The sequence below is a fragment of the Nansenia antarctica genome (assembly GCF_963989245.1).
Source record: "Nansenia antarctica genome assembly, chromosome: 1".
In the NCBI taxonomy this organism is placed as follows: domain Eukaryota; kingdom Metazoa; phylum Chordata; class Actinopteri; order Argentiniformes; family Microstomatidae; genus Nansenia; species Nansenia antarctica.
Genome location: NC_137674.1, coordinates 31,551,460 through 31,569,254, shown reverse-complemented (window position 1 = coordinate 31,569,254; position 17,795 = coordinate 31,551,460). Strand labels below are relative to the sequence as shown.

At 49.6% G+C, this 17,795-nt stretch overlaps 1 protein-coding gene across 2 annotated transcripts in view; it reads right to left on the bottom strand.

Annotated features, from left to right (window-relative positions):
* Positions 1-16,752, bottom strand: part of dnajc17 (DnaJ (Hsp40) homolog, subfamily C, member 17) — a 49,608-nt gene extending 32,856 nt beyond the window's left edge. Inside the window, exons 1-7 of one of the 2 annotated variants that reach the window (XM_080533660.1) lie at positions 16,612-16,752; positions 7,410-7,479; positions 4,920-4,978; positions 4,476-4,563; positions 4,084-4,160; positions 1,216-1,336; positions 242-285 (exon numbers count right to left, since the gene is read on the bottom strand). In XM_080533660.1, the coding sequence (XP_080389786.1) occupies positions 242-285; positions 1,216-1,336; positions 4,084-4,160; positions 4,476-4,563; positions 4,920-4,978; positions 7,410-7,479; positions 16,612-16,692 (540 nt within the window). In that variant the 5' untranslated portion in view covers positions 16,693-16,752. The remainder of the gene's footprint in view (positions 1-241; positions 286-1,215; positions 1,337-4,083; positions 4,161-4,475; positions 4,564-4,919; positions 4,979-7,409; positions 7,480-16,611) is intronic. The other variant, XM_080533661.1, reaches the window with a different exon arrangement.
* Between the last annotated feature and the right edge of the window lie 1,043 nt (positions 16,753-17,795).

Below are 17,795 nucleotides of genomic sequence, written 5' to 3'. Positions count from 1 at the left end.
CTCTGAAATAATATTCCCATGTTTGTGAAAATGATATGTAATAACCGTAGATTCAACATTCTGCCCTGACGTTTGTTTTCCTAAGTGGAACACACAAACGTTGAGGGATTCTTTGGGGGGATACACCGCTCCTGATGGTTATCAGACGTCTTAACCAGATTAAATACAAAAACACATTAGCTTACATCCCCAGTGTCCTCTAATACATCCCCTGACTAAAAACAATATTAGAACATCTTACTTTTAATTTGGGGGTCACGTTGCTCTTGGACTGCCTTGCCGAATCTGTAAGGGGGAAAGGAAAGAGGGAGAGAGAGAGAGAGAGAGAGAGAGAGAGAGAGAGAGAGAGAGAGAGAGAGAGAGAGAGAGAGAGGGAGAGAGGGAGAGAGAGGGAGGGAGGGAGAAAAAAAAACAAAAGAGCATTCATGTGGGAAGGAGCGCCGTGTTCAGTGTGGGCTGTGTGACAGTGGTCAAGACACAATTGTCCCTAATGGGAGCCATCATCTCCGCGTAGACATCAGTCACAGAGAACCCCGTCTTCGTCCATCTCCCCCGCCCGCCGCACTGGCTTGGCGCTCCGCCGCTGACCCCGGCCTCCCGAGCCGGGAACAGGGCGTCGTTCCAGGAAAGGGCCCGTAGAGAGGCCCAATAGCGTGCGAGCGCCGGGTCTCGGCGAAGACGTGCCCTGACCTTGCCTGACTTGGTGCGCGGCCGCAGCGCGCGGGAGGGGGGGGGGGGTTCACCTCCCCTTCAGAAGACTGTGTGTTTTCACCACGCTTTCTTCTCAAGGCTCGGGGGCCAGACGACTTTTTGGGGGTTTTGTTTTTTTTCTTAAATGCTAATATGATGTTAAGAGGTAAAATGCTTTGTGGAACAGATTCATTTCGGTATGTGTGCAATGTCACTCTGGGGCCAGTTCCTCCGCCGTGCCAATGGATTAAAATAGGTCTTTCATAGGGAGGAAAAAAACTGTTCCAATACATTCATGTTCGCTAGCAACACAGCAGCACAACATAACATAGTCAAAGAACACGCCGTGGTGGTTGCTGTCCTGACAGGCTAGGAATCATGTCAGGTGGACTGCTCACCGCCCTGGCGACCAGCCTGGTTCAGTCGACAGTCTTGGCAGTGTGTTATGTCGTGTTACGCTGTGTTGGGTTGATTGGTGTGTGTGTGTGTGTGTGTGTGTGTGTGTGTGTGTGTGCGTGTGTGTACCTGTGTGTGTGTAGTCTGAGGTGTGGTGTTTCTGACCCTCTCTCTCCCTCTGAATCTGCTCCTTGATCAGCCTCTGCTCCTCCTGCAGCTGTCTGGAGCCCTCCTCCCTCAGACGGTGGATCTGATGGAAGACGACCAGAGTTACTTATCATCCCTTCACAGGACCAGAGATATCATCCCTTCACAGGACCAGAGATATCCTCCCTTCACAGGACCAGAGATATCCTCCCTTCACAGGACCAGAGATATCCTCCCTTCACAGGACCAGAGAAATCATCCCTTCACAGGACCAGAGATATCCTCCCTTCACAGGACCAGAGATATCCTCCCTTCACAGGACCAGAGATATCCTCCCTTCACAGGAGCAGAGATATCATCCCTTCACAGGACCAGAGATATCATCCCTTCACAGGACCAGAGATATCATCCCTTCACAGGACCAGAGATATCATCCCTCCTCATGACCAGAGATATCCCCCTTCACAGGACCATTTATCATCTCTCTCCTCACAGGTACACACACACACACACAGCCTTCACAGGACCAGGATGTTGGCACCACATGACCAAACTCTGACCCACCACAAGGACAGGTGCGTGTCAAAGACAAACAAAGCTAATACGGTTCCACAACCACATTAACAACTCTTCGGTTGCTTTCAGTGAAGGGTGAAGGTCTTCTACTTGCTTGGGCAATAATGTGTCATCACATGAACTGCAGTAACACTGCACTCATTACGAGACAGAGAATAGAACACTGCCACCTACTGGTGTTACTCCCCCTGTCAGTCACAAATACACATGGGCCGTAATTACATGCATTATGCGCGTTCAGTCATGACTCACCTAAAAAGCACACAAAAAGGTCTATTTACCACAACACTTTTATGAGCAAAGTGCACCAAGTCATGCAACATAACCTAATGGGAAAACTGATAATAATGATACAGTAATCAAACGGCTTAAACGAGATTGAGTTGCGGCTTTGTACTTTGTCCAAGTATTTTCCATTTCCAAGTTAATTGAAATAACATTTGAGAAATAACAGAATGCTGACAGCCATCTGGGAGGAGGGTGGGAGGTGAGGGGTGGGAAAAGGAGGGAGGGAGGTGAGGGGTGGGAAAAGGAGGGAGGGAGGTGAGGGGTGGGAAAAGGAGGGAGGGAGGTGAGGGGTGGGGTGGGGGGAGGAGAGTGGGAGGTGGCTATGTTACCTCCAGTGGTGAGGCTTTAAGCCCAATTTATACTTCTGCGTAAAATCGACGGCATTTTTGGAGAGGTGCGCGTCAACCTACGCCGTAGCCTACGGCGTAGGCTGCGGGCCTACGCAAGCCAACGCGTAGGCTACGGCGTAGGTTGACGCGCACCTCTCCAAAAATGTAACTACGCAGCAGGGCCTACGCAACCGTAAGCACTGTGATTGGTCCGCTTGGTAGCACATGATTCCGATATGATTCCGACTCTCTCGTAGACCAAAATGCGGAAGCCATGACAGAAATGTCATTTACTTTTTCTGTAATTACTTATTAATAAAGATTTGAAAAATTATGATAACCATCGTATTATCTTAGTTTAATGTCATTTCAATGCATCATAGAACTTTTATTTACAACAAGCATAAATATATATATATATATTATGCCGCTTTGAGTACACCGTTCCAACGGAGCGCCCTATGGAAGCGTCAGGCACAGCCTTCCTATAAGGAGCGCAATTCACATTTACGAGATGTACAATCCTGTTTATTTAGAAATAAATGATTAGTTACAGGGAGCCCCATAGCTGTTCGTTGGGTTTAAATGATATTTATGATAGACATATTTAATGTAAAGTTATCTACTGTGATTGGTCCGCTTGGTAGCGTCACATTCCGACTCTCATAAATGCGGAAGTCATGACAGAAATGTCATTTACTTTTTAAAAGATTTGAAAAATTATGATAACCATCTTATTATCTTAGTTTACTGTCATTTCAATGCATTATAGACATTTTCTTTACAACAAGCATAACAAAAATATGTTTTTTGATCGCTATTATGCCACTATGAGTACACCGATCAACGCGACGCAACCGACCAACGTAGAAGTATAAATTGGGAGAGCCCTTGCGTATGCTACGGCGTAGACGCGCGTAAATTCGAGAAGTATAAATTGGGCTTTAGGCCCGACTGTGGGGAATAGCATTGGGGATGAGAGTGTGGGCATGAAATGTGACACGGTCTGGTCAAAAGGTCCGCATGTCGGCAATTCTGAAGACACACAAATGAGCAAAACGCTTTATTTTTTTATTTTTTTTATGTGTTTTCAGTTTTTTTAAGTGTTGAAGAGCCCACTCGATTTATAACAAACAACAGCTTTAGGATCACTAAATACTTATAATTTGTGAATTGGATTCACTCTCTCTTCTGCCATAGGCTACTGGGTTAGTGATACATGGCTTGTAAATAAATGTACGTTTTAGGACGTGTTGAAAAGCAAGGACTGTGTGATCATCTAATTATGTGTAGTTATGTATTTTTAGCATGTTGATGTTCTATCAGCATCTTGTGATGTGCCAAACATGCAATTAGATGTTTGTAGCGATGTTCCTTTATAGCGCTAGCCTACTAGCAGGTGTTTTGCGTGTGTTTTGATTCAGAGCGCGTTTCTCCGCTATTTTGTTTGAGGTGTATCAACATTCAAATAAGCATATCTTCTTCAACTATTTCCAATGTATGACACATCATTTGAAAGCTTACAATCTGCACTTTCATAATTTGGAAAAAAACAGAAAAATGACATTGCCCTACTGGAGGACTTTTTAACCAGACCCTGTTACAATGCCATCCTCATCCTCCAGGGATGATGACGTCAGTGTGGATGATGCCTCACCTCCTCCTCTAGCGTTCTAGTGATGGTCGCCTCGTCCTGGGTCTCAGCCTCTGCTCGCCGCTCCCTGGTCTCCAAATCTGGAAGAATCCCACATGGCGCACACACACACACGTACACACACACACGTACACACACACACGTACACACACACACGTACACACACGTACACACACACACGTACACACACACACGTACACACACACACGTACGTACACACACACACACACACACACACACACACACACACATACACATACACATACACACACAGGTCTTTAGTTGGTGAACAGTGCTGGTTGTGTTAAAAGTTGTGAAGAGGGAGGCTGGAAAAAACAGATTAGGAGAGGAGGAGAGGAGGAGCAGAGAGGAGGAGAAGGAGGAGGGAGGCTCACCTAGCTTGATCTTCTTTCTCTTATCGTCAAGCTTATGGTTCCTCGCCTCCGCCTGCTTCTTGGCAGCACAGATCTTATCATACGCAGCCTGAGACAGAGGAGCAGGGGATGGTTGGATATGATTGGAAATTAGAGTGTGTGTGTGTGTGTGTGTGTGTGTGTGCATGTGTGTGTGTGTGCGTGTGTGTGTGTGTGTGTGCATGTGTGTGTCTACGTGTGTGTGTGTGTGTGTGTGCGTGTGTGCGTGTCTACGTGTGTGTGTGAGTGTGTGTGTGTGTGTGTATGTGTGAGTGTGTGTGCGTGCGTGTTTACGTCTGTGTGTGTGTGCGTGCCTGTTTGTGTGTGTGTGTGTGTGTGTGTGTGCAGGCGTGCGTAGGTGTGTGCGTGTGTGCGCATGCGTGTGTGTGTATGTGGGCACGCACGTGTGCGTATAATGGACCTTACCCTGGCAGCAGCGTCCGTCAGCACCTCTAGGGCCTGGGACAGCTGGTGAAAGAGGTCAGCTGGAGGGAAGAGTCCAAAAACAGAGTCATATCAATAACTAGGAGATAATAATACACACTGCAGAGGACGCACAAGTACGCTGAGGCCGGGGGTGAGGGGGGCCAAACCGTATCTGTCGAATGTCAGCTTTAAGAACAACAGTAAAAATGTGGAACAAAGGTTAACAATGCAAAAAGAAAAGCCTCGGTAATGATACCTTGGTGAGCTCCTAACACGCGAAGGGGAGGTTAAAGAGAGAGAGGCGAGGGGGGGGGGGGGGAGAGAGAGAGAGGGGGAGAGAATAGAGAGAGAGAGAATAGAGAGCAGGGGGAGAACAGAGAGACTAGAGAGAGAGGGAGAGAGAGAGAGAATAGAGGGAGAGAGAGAGGGGGAGAGAATAGAGAGAATAGAGAGAGGGGGGAGAACAGAGAGACTAGAGAGAGAGGGAGAGAGAGAGAAAATAGAGAGAGAGAGGGAGAGAGAATAGAGAGAGAATAGAGAGAGGGGGGAGAACAGAGAGACTAGAGAGAGAGGGAGAGAGAATAGAGAGAGAATAGAGAGAGGGGGGAGAACAGAGAGACTAGAGAGAGAGGGAGAGAGAATAGAGAGAGAGAGAGACCAGAGGGGGGGGGGGAGACCAGGGGGGCAGTGCGTGTGGAGGAGGGCAGGAAACAAGGGGCGTCTGAGCGAGCGGAGCGTGCGCTCTGCGGGGTGTCTGCCGTGCCGGGACCCAGGGAGCCCACATAAATGGAGACATATCCTGCGTAAAAAAAAAAGAAGAAAAAAAAAGGTGCCTGGAGTCTCACGAAACGAAACCCTGGCTTCCTCTAATGACCCGCTCGCCACTTCCTCCCCCATATAAACCCCCCCCCCCCCCCCCCCCGGGCCTCTCAATCTATCTCCGATTAGAGCACCCAGAGGGGGCCACAGGGGCAATCACCAGTACCATGCAAGCCCCCCCCCCTCCTCATCGCCTCAACCCCCCCGTCCCCCCCCCCAGCCCCCCAGCCCCCCTTCCCTGCCGCCCCTTCGCCACCCCCCCCACTACCGCACTCTTCTACGGCTCCGGCTTAATCACTCTCTTATGGGGGTCGTTTTCCCCCCCCCCCCCTTCTAACGAGGCTCTACTTTTACTCCCCCGTGAGGAACCCTATAGCACACAAACTCAGGACTCAGGAGACTGCACGGCCAAGTGGAGGGGTGGGGGGGGGTGGAGGTGAGGGTGGGGGTGGTAGGGGGTCGGGGGGTTAGGTTACCTCCACACACGTAATAGGCTTGAATGAAACCATGCCGGAGTGCCCAACACACACCGCCTAAGCTAAGCTAAGCACAGTGTCACACAGCACAGGGGCGGTGTGCATGCGAGGGAATGAGGGAGATGGAAGGGGGATGGGGGGGGGTTGAGATGGAATGTGACCCCCACCTCACCTCGTCACCCCCCCCCCCCCCCCCTCCCCCCCGACGGCTCCCCGCCCCCCTCGGGGGTCTGCAGTCCCAAGGCTCTTCCCCTCTCGTGTGAGCGGCTAAATCTGTGCATGTGAGGGAGACTGCAGAGAGTCCTCACCATCTCCTTCTCATTTCTGGGAAACCGACCCGCCGTTTTTTATTCCACTCAGGCCCCCCTATTACCCCCTCGTTTCCCATTTTTGACTTAATCAGGAATCGTCCGAGGCATCCAGCAACCGCAAAAACCTCCCTCGAAAACATTGCCTCGCGACCACTATTTTTCCTCCAAAAAAGGTGCCTCTCTTTTTTCTTTTTTTCTCCCCCCCTCCCCGACAAAGAATTACATTGAAATTTCCGCGGCTGATTGTTGACATGTTTCTTGGCGACAGGCCACGGAAAGAGCGGAGGGGCCTGGGGGGGGATTGGGGGGGTCTGACTGAGGAAGCGCCGGTCGTGCTGTCTGGCTGGTCCTCCGTGGTCAGGGGACTTGTGGGGAGGTGATGGTTAGCTGGTCCGTGGAGGACAGATGCTGGCTGGAGACTCTGGCGTGGCTGCACAGAGGGGCTGGTACTCTGGGTTAGGGCTCTGGTCTAGGGTTAGGGATCTGGTCTAGGGTTAAGGTCAGGGTTGGTCTGAGCCAGGTGTTTTTAGATTAGAATAGATTCCACCTTTTGGTCATTGCACAGAGTACAACAAAATGTATTTGGTCAGCCATAGTCGGCGGCCCTGGAGCAATTAGGGGGTTAAGTGCCTTGCTCAAGGGCACAACGGCAGTGGCAGGCACCTTAGATATGATGCCAGCAACCCTCCAGTCATCAGCTCACATGCATCTCCCATCTCCTGAGGCAGGGATCGAACCAGCGACCTTCCGATTGCCGGCCTCTCTAAGCTCTAGGCTATGATGTATACCTGCTCTCTACAGCTTGGAGGTGTACCTGCTGTGGATGAGGAGGCAGCGAATTGAAACTGGGCCTTCAGTGGACCTGGGGCCTTTCTGTTCCTCACCTGCTGCTGGGTTGTCCGGGTTCTTGTCCGGATGGCACGTCAAGGCTTTCTGTCGATACGCTTTCTTGATCTGCAAAAGAGAGAAAGAGAGAGAGGCGAGATAAATCAAACCAGAGAAAGCCAGAATGACTCACGGAAGAAAGCATCACTTTTTCTTTCTGTTGTCGTGTGTTGTTAAGAAATCAAGATTTGTTTTTTCTTGACAATCCAAACCGCCGTATGAATCTTGGCACCTCGAATCTCCCTCTGAAATATGTTTCCCCTGCTTATTTATTTTTTTACGGTATCACTGGCGCGAAAAGTGAAATGTGTACAAAACGGATCTTCCCATGGAGACGTGGTGAAAAACAGTACACGTTTGATATGAAACTGCAGGCGGTGGAAATATGGTCCACGGTTGATTGAGAAACAGGCTCCGAATCCATGTGGTCACAGCAGAGTCTGAAGGCACTGTGTGCTGTGGTGTCGTATACAACAACAAATCCTGTTTGTTTATTGTGTAGTGAGACAGCTACCTTTCTTTCTTTCTTTTTTTTTATCGAATTCCAGAAGACCACGAGGAGCCAGATCTGCCGGATAAATGTGGCCTGGCTGGGTTGGCAGCAGGGGCATTAGACAGACTTCACTTAAGGCAGAAAAGTATTACAATAACACGCAAACAGTACACCATTGTCTATCACACAATTGGGAAGGCAGCCATTAATATCTTGGGTCTGGATCCAAAACATTTGAAAAAATATGAGAGGGACAAATTTTAAAAAAAAAAGAAAAAAAAAAAGAAAGAAAGAAAAGAAACAATTCTTTGGAGCATTGTAATCTCAACAGAGGTTTCAAGTCAGCTTCTTTCTTCCTCTGTCTTTTTCGGGGCTTTTTTTTTTAACTCTATGTTGTTCCGCGGAATGTTAACCGCGTTTCTCCTCGGCCCTTCTGGGCCAGTTAACGGCAACGTGGCTTTCATTAGCCGACGTCTACTCCTCCGGAGGAGGGGTGGGGGGGGGGGGGGGGGCAGAGGGCTTTCTGAGGGGCCGCTCGGCACTCTCCACGGGGCATTTCACACCACGCTGCTGTGCCTCAGGCCTTACCTGCCGTCTGCCACCCCGCCAATGTTCTGCATGCTTTCACCTCCTCTCCTCTCTCCTCTCGGTGCCAATCAATCACACTTAAGCTGCGTCTGTCAGCCCTGTCAGACTGGGGGGAGGAGGAGTCAGGAGGTCCTTTCTGGAGCACGTCTGGAAGGTATGCGTTGGACGCCATTTGTCCTCTGGCAAATGTAACGTTTCCCTGTGTGTTGTTTTGCACTATTGTATCGGTGGGATGTGCCAAAACATACAGAACCAGTCCTGAGTGAGTGACTGACTGGCTGGATGGCTGACTGACTGACTGGCTGGGTGGCTGGATGGCTGGCTGGCTGGCTGGCTTCCTTCCTTCCTTCCTGATTGTTAGTGAAGTGACGAGGACGTGGTAAAGCATCAGGAGTTAAGAGGAGACATTTTAACTACCCGGGATGAGTTTCCACTGAGGAAGTCTGGGATTGACCCGGGCGATGGTCTGATGTCCTGGTTGGGGGGAGGGGAAGGGGGGGGGGGGGGGGGGTTGTGTGTGCATGTGTGCATCTCTCCAAACGTTGTGACCTTTGTCCAGTGGGAGGAATCACCGGGGCCTAAACATCATTAGCGCTTGGCACGGCAGAGCTTCCTAAAGACACGAGGTAACACGCAAGGCTGTGGAGGCGGGCCAACTGCCACGAAGAAGCTCTCTCACCCCCCCAGCCTCCTGTCACGAACCAACTACCTCTTTTCTTTCTTTTCCTTTCCTTTTTTACTCTCCAGCCTCTTGCCCACTTCGGCCGTTCTTCCTTTCTTGTCGTCCTCTCCTCTCCTGGATACCCCTCCCCTCTCCTCTCGTCCTCCTCTCGTCCTCTCGTAATCTGTTTTCCCTGCCTTCAGCACATGGCTAGCACATTGCCTCAGCCAGTGAGTCAGCACAGCGGCAGATGTCCTGTTGGGCAGCGACAGGATCACTCCTGAGTTACGCACCGCCTCAGCCTGCTTCAGCCTGTCTCTACCTCAGCCTGCCTCTAAATCAGCTTGTCTCTCTACCTCAGCCTGTCTCTACCTCAGTCTGTCTCTCTACCTCAGTCTGTCTCTCTACCTCAGTCTGTCTCTCTACCTCAGTCTGTCTCTCTACCTCAGTCTGTCTCTCTATCTCAGTCTGTCTCTCTACCTCAGCCTGTCTCTACCTCAGCCTGTCTCTATCTCAGTCTGTCTCTCTACCTCAGTCTGTCTCTCTATCTCAGTCTGTCTCTCTACCTCAGTCTGTCTCTCTATCTCAGTCTGTCTCTCTACCTCAGTCTGTCTCTCTATCTCAGTCTGTCTCTCTACCTCAGTCTGTCTCTACCTCAGTCTGTCTCTACCTCAGTCTGTCTCTACCTCAGTCTGTCTCTACCTCAGTCTGTCTCTCTATCTCAGTCTGTCTCTCCACCTCAGTCTGTCTCCACCTCAGCCTGTCTCTACCTCAGTCTGTCTCTACCTCAGTCTGTCTCTACCTCAGTCTGTCTCTACCTCAGTCTGTCTCTCTATCTCAGTCTGTCTCTATCTCAGCCTGTCTCTACCTCAGTCTGTCTCTATCTCAGTCTGTCTCTCTACCTCAGTCTGTCTCTCTACCTCAGTCTGTCTCTCTACCTCAGTCTGTCTCTATCTCAGTCTGTCTCTCTACCTCAGCCTGTCTCTCTATCTCAGTCTGTCTCTCTACCTCAGTCTGTCTCTACCTCAGTCTGTCTCTCTATCTCAGTCTGTCTCTCTACCTCAGTCTGTCTCTACCTCAGTCTGTCTCTACCTCAGTCTGTCTCTACCTCAGTCTGTCTCTCTACCTCAGTCTGTCTCTCTACCTCAGTCTGTCTCTACCTCAGTCTGTCTCTCTATCTCAGTCTGTCTCTCTACCTCAGTCTGTCTCTACCTCAGTCTGTCTCTCTACCTCAGTCTGTCTCTCTACCTCAGCCTGTCTCTCTACCTCAGTCTGTCTCTCTACCTCAGTCTGTCTCTCTACCTCAGTCTGTCTCTCTACCTCAGTCTGCCTCTCTACCTCAGTCTGTCTCTACCTCAGACTGCCTCTACCTCAGCCTGTCTCTACCTCGACCTGTCTCTACCTCAGCCTTCGAAAGACATGATTACATCTTCCGGACACATTTTGGCACCCGGACAAAATCTGTCATGACACTGCCCCAGGGAAACACACTGTGTCTCCAGAGGCCGGCTCGTGTCCTGTCCTCAGCTCCCAGTGAACTGGTCTTCATCCCTTCATCACATCCTCCAGCTAACGTAGGTAAACACGACTCATTTGTCTGTCGTAAAACGTGGCAGATGTTGAGACTAAGTGAGTAAACGACAGAGAAGCCTGTCGTCAAATAATCTGCCCTGGTGAAAAGCAGCCAGACTTTAAATTGTAACACCACCGTGTCAAGTGGAATCCCAAGGAGAGTCTCCCTCTCTCATCATCTCCCTTTAACTGGCTAACATGGAGAAAGAGGCCCTTACTCTCACCTCCTGGAGAGCTACAAGGCTCAGGGGCACAGGTGGGAGGGAGAGAGAGAGAGATGGAGAGAGAGAGAGAGGAAGAGAGAGGGAGAGAGAGGAAGGTAGAGAAAGTATGTGAGAGAGAGAGAGAGATAGAGAGAGGAAGGGAGAGAGTGTGTGTGTGTGTGAGACAGAGAGAGGAAGGGAGAGAGAGAGCAGTAGGGAGAGAGAGAGCGAGGAAGGGAGAGAAAGAGCAGTAAGGAGAGAGTGTGTGCGAGATAGAGAGAGAGAGAGAGAGAGATAGGGAGAGAGAGAGAGAGAGAGAGAAAGCGGTAGGGAGAGAGAGAGAGAGAGTGAGAGAGGTCCCTCTGCGCTAATAACAGCTCATGTTGATGAATGCGTGCAAACGCTGCTGAAGCAGAGGTAGAAGCTCCTCCAGGGTTTTATAGCGCCGGGCCCGGTGGGGGGTCACTGGGGCTCCATTACACCCGCCCAGACCAGTGCCAGGAACCCCCCCTCCCCCCCCCTCCCTCCCGCCCCCCCGAAGCTCCTCCACAGTTCACGACCCCCTTTTTTCCAACAGTGGCTACCTTAAATCAATTATAAGAGGGAGAGATCTCTTAACAGGCTCAGCGAACCATAAGACCCACTAGCCTAACGCCTGGGCTAGGATCTATCCTCCCTCCTCCTCCGCAGGCTAGCTATGTCATCAAGAGTACTGTCTGTATCCCTTACAGTAGCATGGCTAGCTAGGTCACCAGAGGTACTGTACCCCATACAGCAGCAGCTAGGCTAGCTAGGTCACCAGAGGTACTGTATCCCGTACAGTAGCCTAATGGTTGGGGCCTGCTGGCGAAGTCTGGCTTGCGCTGCCTGCCACCCGCTGCCTGCCCGCCACAGTCGTTACTGCGAGCACACATCTTGTCCTCATTACCCCCGGTCTGTGGTGCCTATTACAAGGCTGACAACTGGCCCCAGTACAGCCACAGCGAGGCCCCGGCAGGACCCAACATGGGTGGCTGATTAGCTGCCTGCTCTATGCCATGGGGGCCATCCTCCTTAATTACAGTGATCTGGCATTTCTAGAACATTATCAGCGTGGAGGAAAAAGCAAAGCATGCAACCCGGGGAGATGGAGGGAGGTAAGTAGAGGGGGGGGGGGGGTACAAAGAGAGAGTGAAAAGGGGGAAAAGAGGATGGCGGGGGGGACGGGGACGGGACAGAGTGGAGGAGACTGTGTGTGTTTGTGTGTGTGTGTGTGTGTGTGTGTGTGTGTGTGTGTGTGTGTGTGTGCATGCATGTAAGATGTAATCGCGGTTCAGTTTCCCAGACGCTCACCGAGCGCGGCTAACTGACCTGACAGGAACATTTGTTTGGGACAGTGATACTGTTAGCGTGCGGGGCCGGCCAAGGGCCGCCGCCTGAGAAAGCCACCCAGCCGGAGGAGAGCGTCTTCTTCTTCTGCATGGAGAGCAGCTCAGGGAAACGCAGGCCGTCTGGCCAGGCAGGGAGGTCTCTCACCGCTACGCGTACGCGTCCACCCCCCCCCCCCCCCCCCGCCACCCCTCTGCTCCCACAGCGAGTCAAGCTGTTTCAGCCACGGCTGCTGCAGTGAGGTAGCCAGACAGACAGTGAGGTAGCCAGACAGACAGTGAGGTAGCCAGACAGACAGTGAGGTAGACAGACAGACAGTGAGCCAGACAGACAGTGAGACAGACAGACATTGAGGTAGCCAGACAGACAGACAGTGAGACAGACAGACAGTGAGGTAGCCAGACAGACAGTGAGACAGACAGACAGTGAGGTAGCCAGACAGACAGTGAGGTAGACAGACAGACAGTGAGACAGACAGACAGTGAGGTAGCCAGACAGACAGTGAGGTAGCCAGACAGACAGTGAGACAGACAGACAGTGAGGTAGCCAGACAGACAGACAGTGAGACAGACAGTGAAGTAGACAGACAGACAGTGAGGTAGACAGACAGACAGTGAGCCAGACAGACAGTGAGCCAGACAGACAGACGGTGAGGTAGACAGACAGACAGTGAGGTAGACAGACAGACAGTGAGGTAGACAGACAGACAGTGAGGTAGACAGACAGACAGTGAGGTAGACAAACAGACAGACAGTGAGGTAGACAAACAGACAGTGAGACAGACAGACAGTGAGCCAGACAGACAGACAGTGAGACAGACAGACAGTGAGGTAGTCAGACAGACAGTGAGACAGACAGACAGTGAGGTAAGACAGACAGATAGTGAGCCAGACAGCAGTGAGCCAGACAGACAGACAGTGAGGTAGACAGACAGACAGTGAGCCAGACAGACAGACGGTGAGGTAGACAGACAGACAGTGATGTAGACAGACAGACAGACAGACAGTGAGGTAGACAGACAGACAGTAAGGTAGGCAGACAGATAGTGAGGTAGACAGACAGACAGACAGTGGGGTAGACAGACAGACAGACAGTGAGGTAGACAGACAGACAGACAGTGGGGTAGACAGACAGACAGAGAGACAGACAGACAGTGAGGTAGACAGACAGACAGTGAGACAGACAGACAGTGAGGTAGCCAGACAGACAGACAGAGAGGTAGACAGACAGTGAGGTAGACAGACAGACAGTGGGGTAGACAGACAGACAGTGAGGTAGCCAGACAGACAGTGGGGTAGACAGACAGACAGAGAGGTAGACAGACAGTGAGACAGACAGACAGTGAGGTAGACAGACAGTGAGGTAGACAGACAGACAGTGAGGTAGACAGACAGACAGAGAGGTAGACAGACAGACAGTGAGGTAGACAGACAGACAGACAGACAGTGAGGTAGACAGACAGACAGTGGGGTAGACAGACAGACAGTGAGGTAGCCAGACAGACAGTGGGGTAGACAGACAGACAGTGAGGTAGACAGACAGACAGTGAGGTAGGCAGACAGACAGTAGACAGACAGACAGACAGAGAGGTAGACAGACAGTGAGGTAGACAGACAGACAGTGGGGTAGACAGACAGACAGACAGTGAGGTAGACAGACAGTAGTGGTGGCCTAGTGGATAGTGATAGTTGGGTTAAATGGTGAATGGTAAATGAAGTGAATGGTTATTCCAAAGCACTTTACAATAGCCTCTCATTCACCCATTCACGCACACATTCACACTACCTCCTGCGCCACAGCTGCCCCGGTAGACTGGTGATCAGAAGGTCATGAGTTCAAATCCCACCTGGGAACACCACTAGTGTGCCTTTGAGTAAGGCACTTAAACCTCAGTGACTGTCATCATCACCTGTAATCACTAACTCTCCAGGTAAGACTGTCATCATCACCTGTAATCACTAACTCTCCAGGTAAGACTGTCATCATCACCTGTAATCACTGAACTCACTTTGGATAAAAGCATCTGCTAAATGGTTTAAAAAAGAGAATCCTACAAAAATAATAAAAAATTGTGGAAAACAAACAACACCTCCCTCTGGTTTAGTCATACTGATCATGCATGAGCACGGAGCGGAAGAATGACAGTTGGCCCGCCACACGACATTGCACAGCGATTCACAGCAAAGCATCTCCAGATAATGACTCACTCGGTGAAGTCCGTAAACCACAGGTTTTTCGGAGCTAAACCGCAGCTTTCGAAGCTTGGCCATATTATCAGCAACACCAAAACGAGAGGAATGTCAATACCAGAGATAACAACAGACCTAATTCGAACCATCAGGAGGCAGCAGGAAGCAGATCTACGTCAGGGAAACGGTTTACAAGCTGTGGCCATGCCCGCGTCAACATGCTCTTGGACCAGTTTTCATTTCCCTCCCCGATGATGAACAGCAGTAGTCCCCGTAGAGCAGCGGTGGGCGAAAAACAACTGGGACCAAGAAGGCTCGGGGTGCTAATCCGCTGACATCTGTCTTCATAAGATTGCGCCAGTTGGGGGGGGGGGGGGTTTCTAGCCTGGTGAAGCTCCCTCAGTGTGCGCGGCACGGTTCGGGCTGTACGCACTGCGGCTCGCTATCTCCCCTGACCATCAGCAGACCTCACAGAGCCCAGGCAGCCCCTCACTGCGGGTAACTCTTTCTGCCCAAGCCGCAACCGCTAACTTCCCCGGCATGGTCCTCTGGGGCGGATGAGACTTTGAAATCCAATTAAGAAATTAACTTCTTCCCTCCATTTGGCAGAAATGTTAATTCCCCTCTGGCCTGCGGATTTTAGGAGCTGGAAACTCTGCAAAGAGGTGGTCGTGAAGAAATGGCTGGGTTTTGGGGACACACATGCATCCCCCTATATGGATGATGGCTTTCGGCTGGGGAAAATGGGACGAGAAGAGGAGAGGGAAATCTTCCCAGAGCAAACCCAATATCCATGTCTGCACATAAATAATGTTGTTCAGGCTACATTCGGTTTCAATTAGGTTCGAGCAGCCTTGTGTTTGAGCAAGCAATCAAACTTGATACGTTTTTAACATGCAGATGACTGTGCCATATTTTATTTACAAACATAAGAACATATGACCCAAATATGTTGACTTAGTAATCATATGAATTGCCTCGCTTGTCATCAGGTTTCTTAGCAGCCCTACAGACAATCAACAGACACACAGACCCCTAAATATACAAGTGCACTATCACTAGTAGTTATGTGGTATGGTTTATTCCTTAAAGCCCTTAAATTGTATTTGGTACCGTGACCGGGAGTTTCCCTTCACTGGCGTTATAGCCCAAACAAGACATACAAGCTACACCTGCTGTTACAGTAAAAAAAGATAACACAATTTCCAGTCCTTATAATTATGGATGGTGCTATACTGCCACTTAGTGGCCATTTGAGGGTATTTGCTATAGCTGATTGTGATTCAAGCAGTGACAATGACTGAACTCCATCTGATCTATCTATCTCCCTACATAAAGTGTCTGACGTTTGGACCAGTGAGCTGACTAGGCATAACTAGTTGGACCAGTCAGCTGACTAGACATAACTAGCTGTAATAATAGTTATATTTAGCCAAATCGTACCAATAACAGCAGCTTGCTTGCTGGTCAAGTAGGCTAGTAATCGGGATACTTGCTGGACCAATAATCATTAGTCCAATTAGTGCTGTACACCAAAGCAACCAGCTCACTTAACTAGTAATACTAGCACTCTCTCTCTCTCCTTCTCTCTCTCTCTCTCCCCCCCTCTCTCTCTCGCTCTCTCTCTCTCTCTCCCCCTCTCTCTCTCTCTCTCTCTCTCTCCTTCTCTCTCTCTCTCTCACACACTCACACACTCTCGTTCTCTCTCTCCCTCTCTCTCTCCCTCTCTTTCACTCACTCACACACTCACTCTCTCTTTCACTCTCTCACTCACTCACACTCTCTCTCTCTCTTTCACTCTCACTCACTCTCTCTCTCTCTCCCTCTTTCACTCTCTCTCTCTCTCTCTCTCTTTCACTCACTCACTCACACTCTCTCTCCCTCTCTCTCTCTTTCACTCTCTCACTCACTCTCTCACTCACTCTCTCTCCCTCTTTCACTCTCTCTCACTCACTCACTCTCTCTCTCCCTCTCCCTCTCCCTCTCCCTCTCCCTCTCCCTCTCCCTCTCTCTCTCTCCCTCTCTCCCCTAAGTAGTAGAATAATGGCAGCAAGCCAGATAGCTAGCAGCTCACCAGCTTGTATTAAGAACATCTAGCTAGCTATCAAGCAATTTGTTGACACAAACCTCTTTCGCTGTCGCAGAGATTTCAATCCCAAGTAAGCCATACAGATCCATCTGCAAAAGGTCTTTCGTTTTTTTGGACATTTTCTTGCTGTGTTGGACAAAATAATACTAGAATAAACGTAATATTCACGTTTGTTTTTGTAGCATGTGGGTTTGACGTGTTAACCTTTCAACCCGGAAGCACTTCTTCCCAATGCTTCTTCCGCGCAATGCATTGTGGGACATGCAGTTTCACTCAATTATTGGGGTACAGCATGCGCAAATACATGTACTCACTGTCTTTCCTGTGCAGGTTTACTGTGGAATAAATTATGTATTTTTGGTAACTCTTGTGTTATTACACTGTTATTACACAAATGGAATCAAGAAGGTTATTCCTGTCATAACACAAGATCACTTCCAAATAGTATGCAATTACAAAGCTAATATAATGATGCTACAAGAGTAATTATTAAAGTAGTTCGTAGTTACTAAATAGGGGCCAAACATGTGACCTTATTTTCCAACATTGACAGTGTTTTTTCTTCAAATGAATAGCCTGATATCCTGGTCAATTTCATGATCACTTCCTCAGAAACAGAGCTTTTCAAAGCTACATTTTTCTATATATCCTCCTAAACGTCACCCTTTTAATGTCATATGTATTCACCAATGTTAAATGCACCAAGCCATTATTCTGACTTGATCATGTTATGTACAAGAGTTTTGGAAGAAGTCCTCTGTGTCAATGATGGTAGGCCTTAATTAACATCATGTGCTACACAGTGGCAAAATAACAGTTTCACTTTTGGATATACGGATGTGGGTTTGTGGCTTGTGCAATAACAGAGGATACGCTGCCAGTTTTCCCTGGATAAGCCATTGTTGGCATTTCCTGAAAGGTTGGGGGTGATAAGAGGACAGTATAACAGACTAGTCCTGACATGTCTTCTCAATTTAACTCTCTCAAACGCATTAAGGGATTTAAAATGGTGTTGTAGCCGCAAAACACTGAGCATGTTAGGAACATCCTTGGGGAAATGGCAGTCACTTCTTGCACCAAAGTAGTCCTAAAGGATAGGCCTGACCTGGGAGCAGGCTGTCACTCTGTGGCATGGCAACGACAGTCAAAAGTCTCGGCTAACCACATGCGGATCTCAGACATGGCTACCTAGATACTCTTCAAAGTAAACATGGTGCTTTAT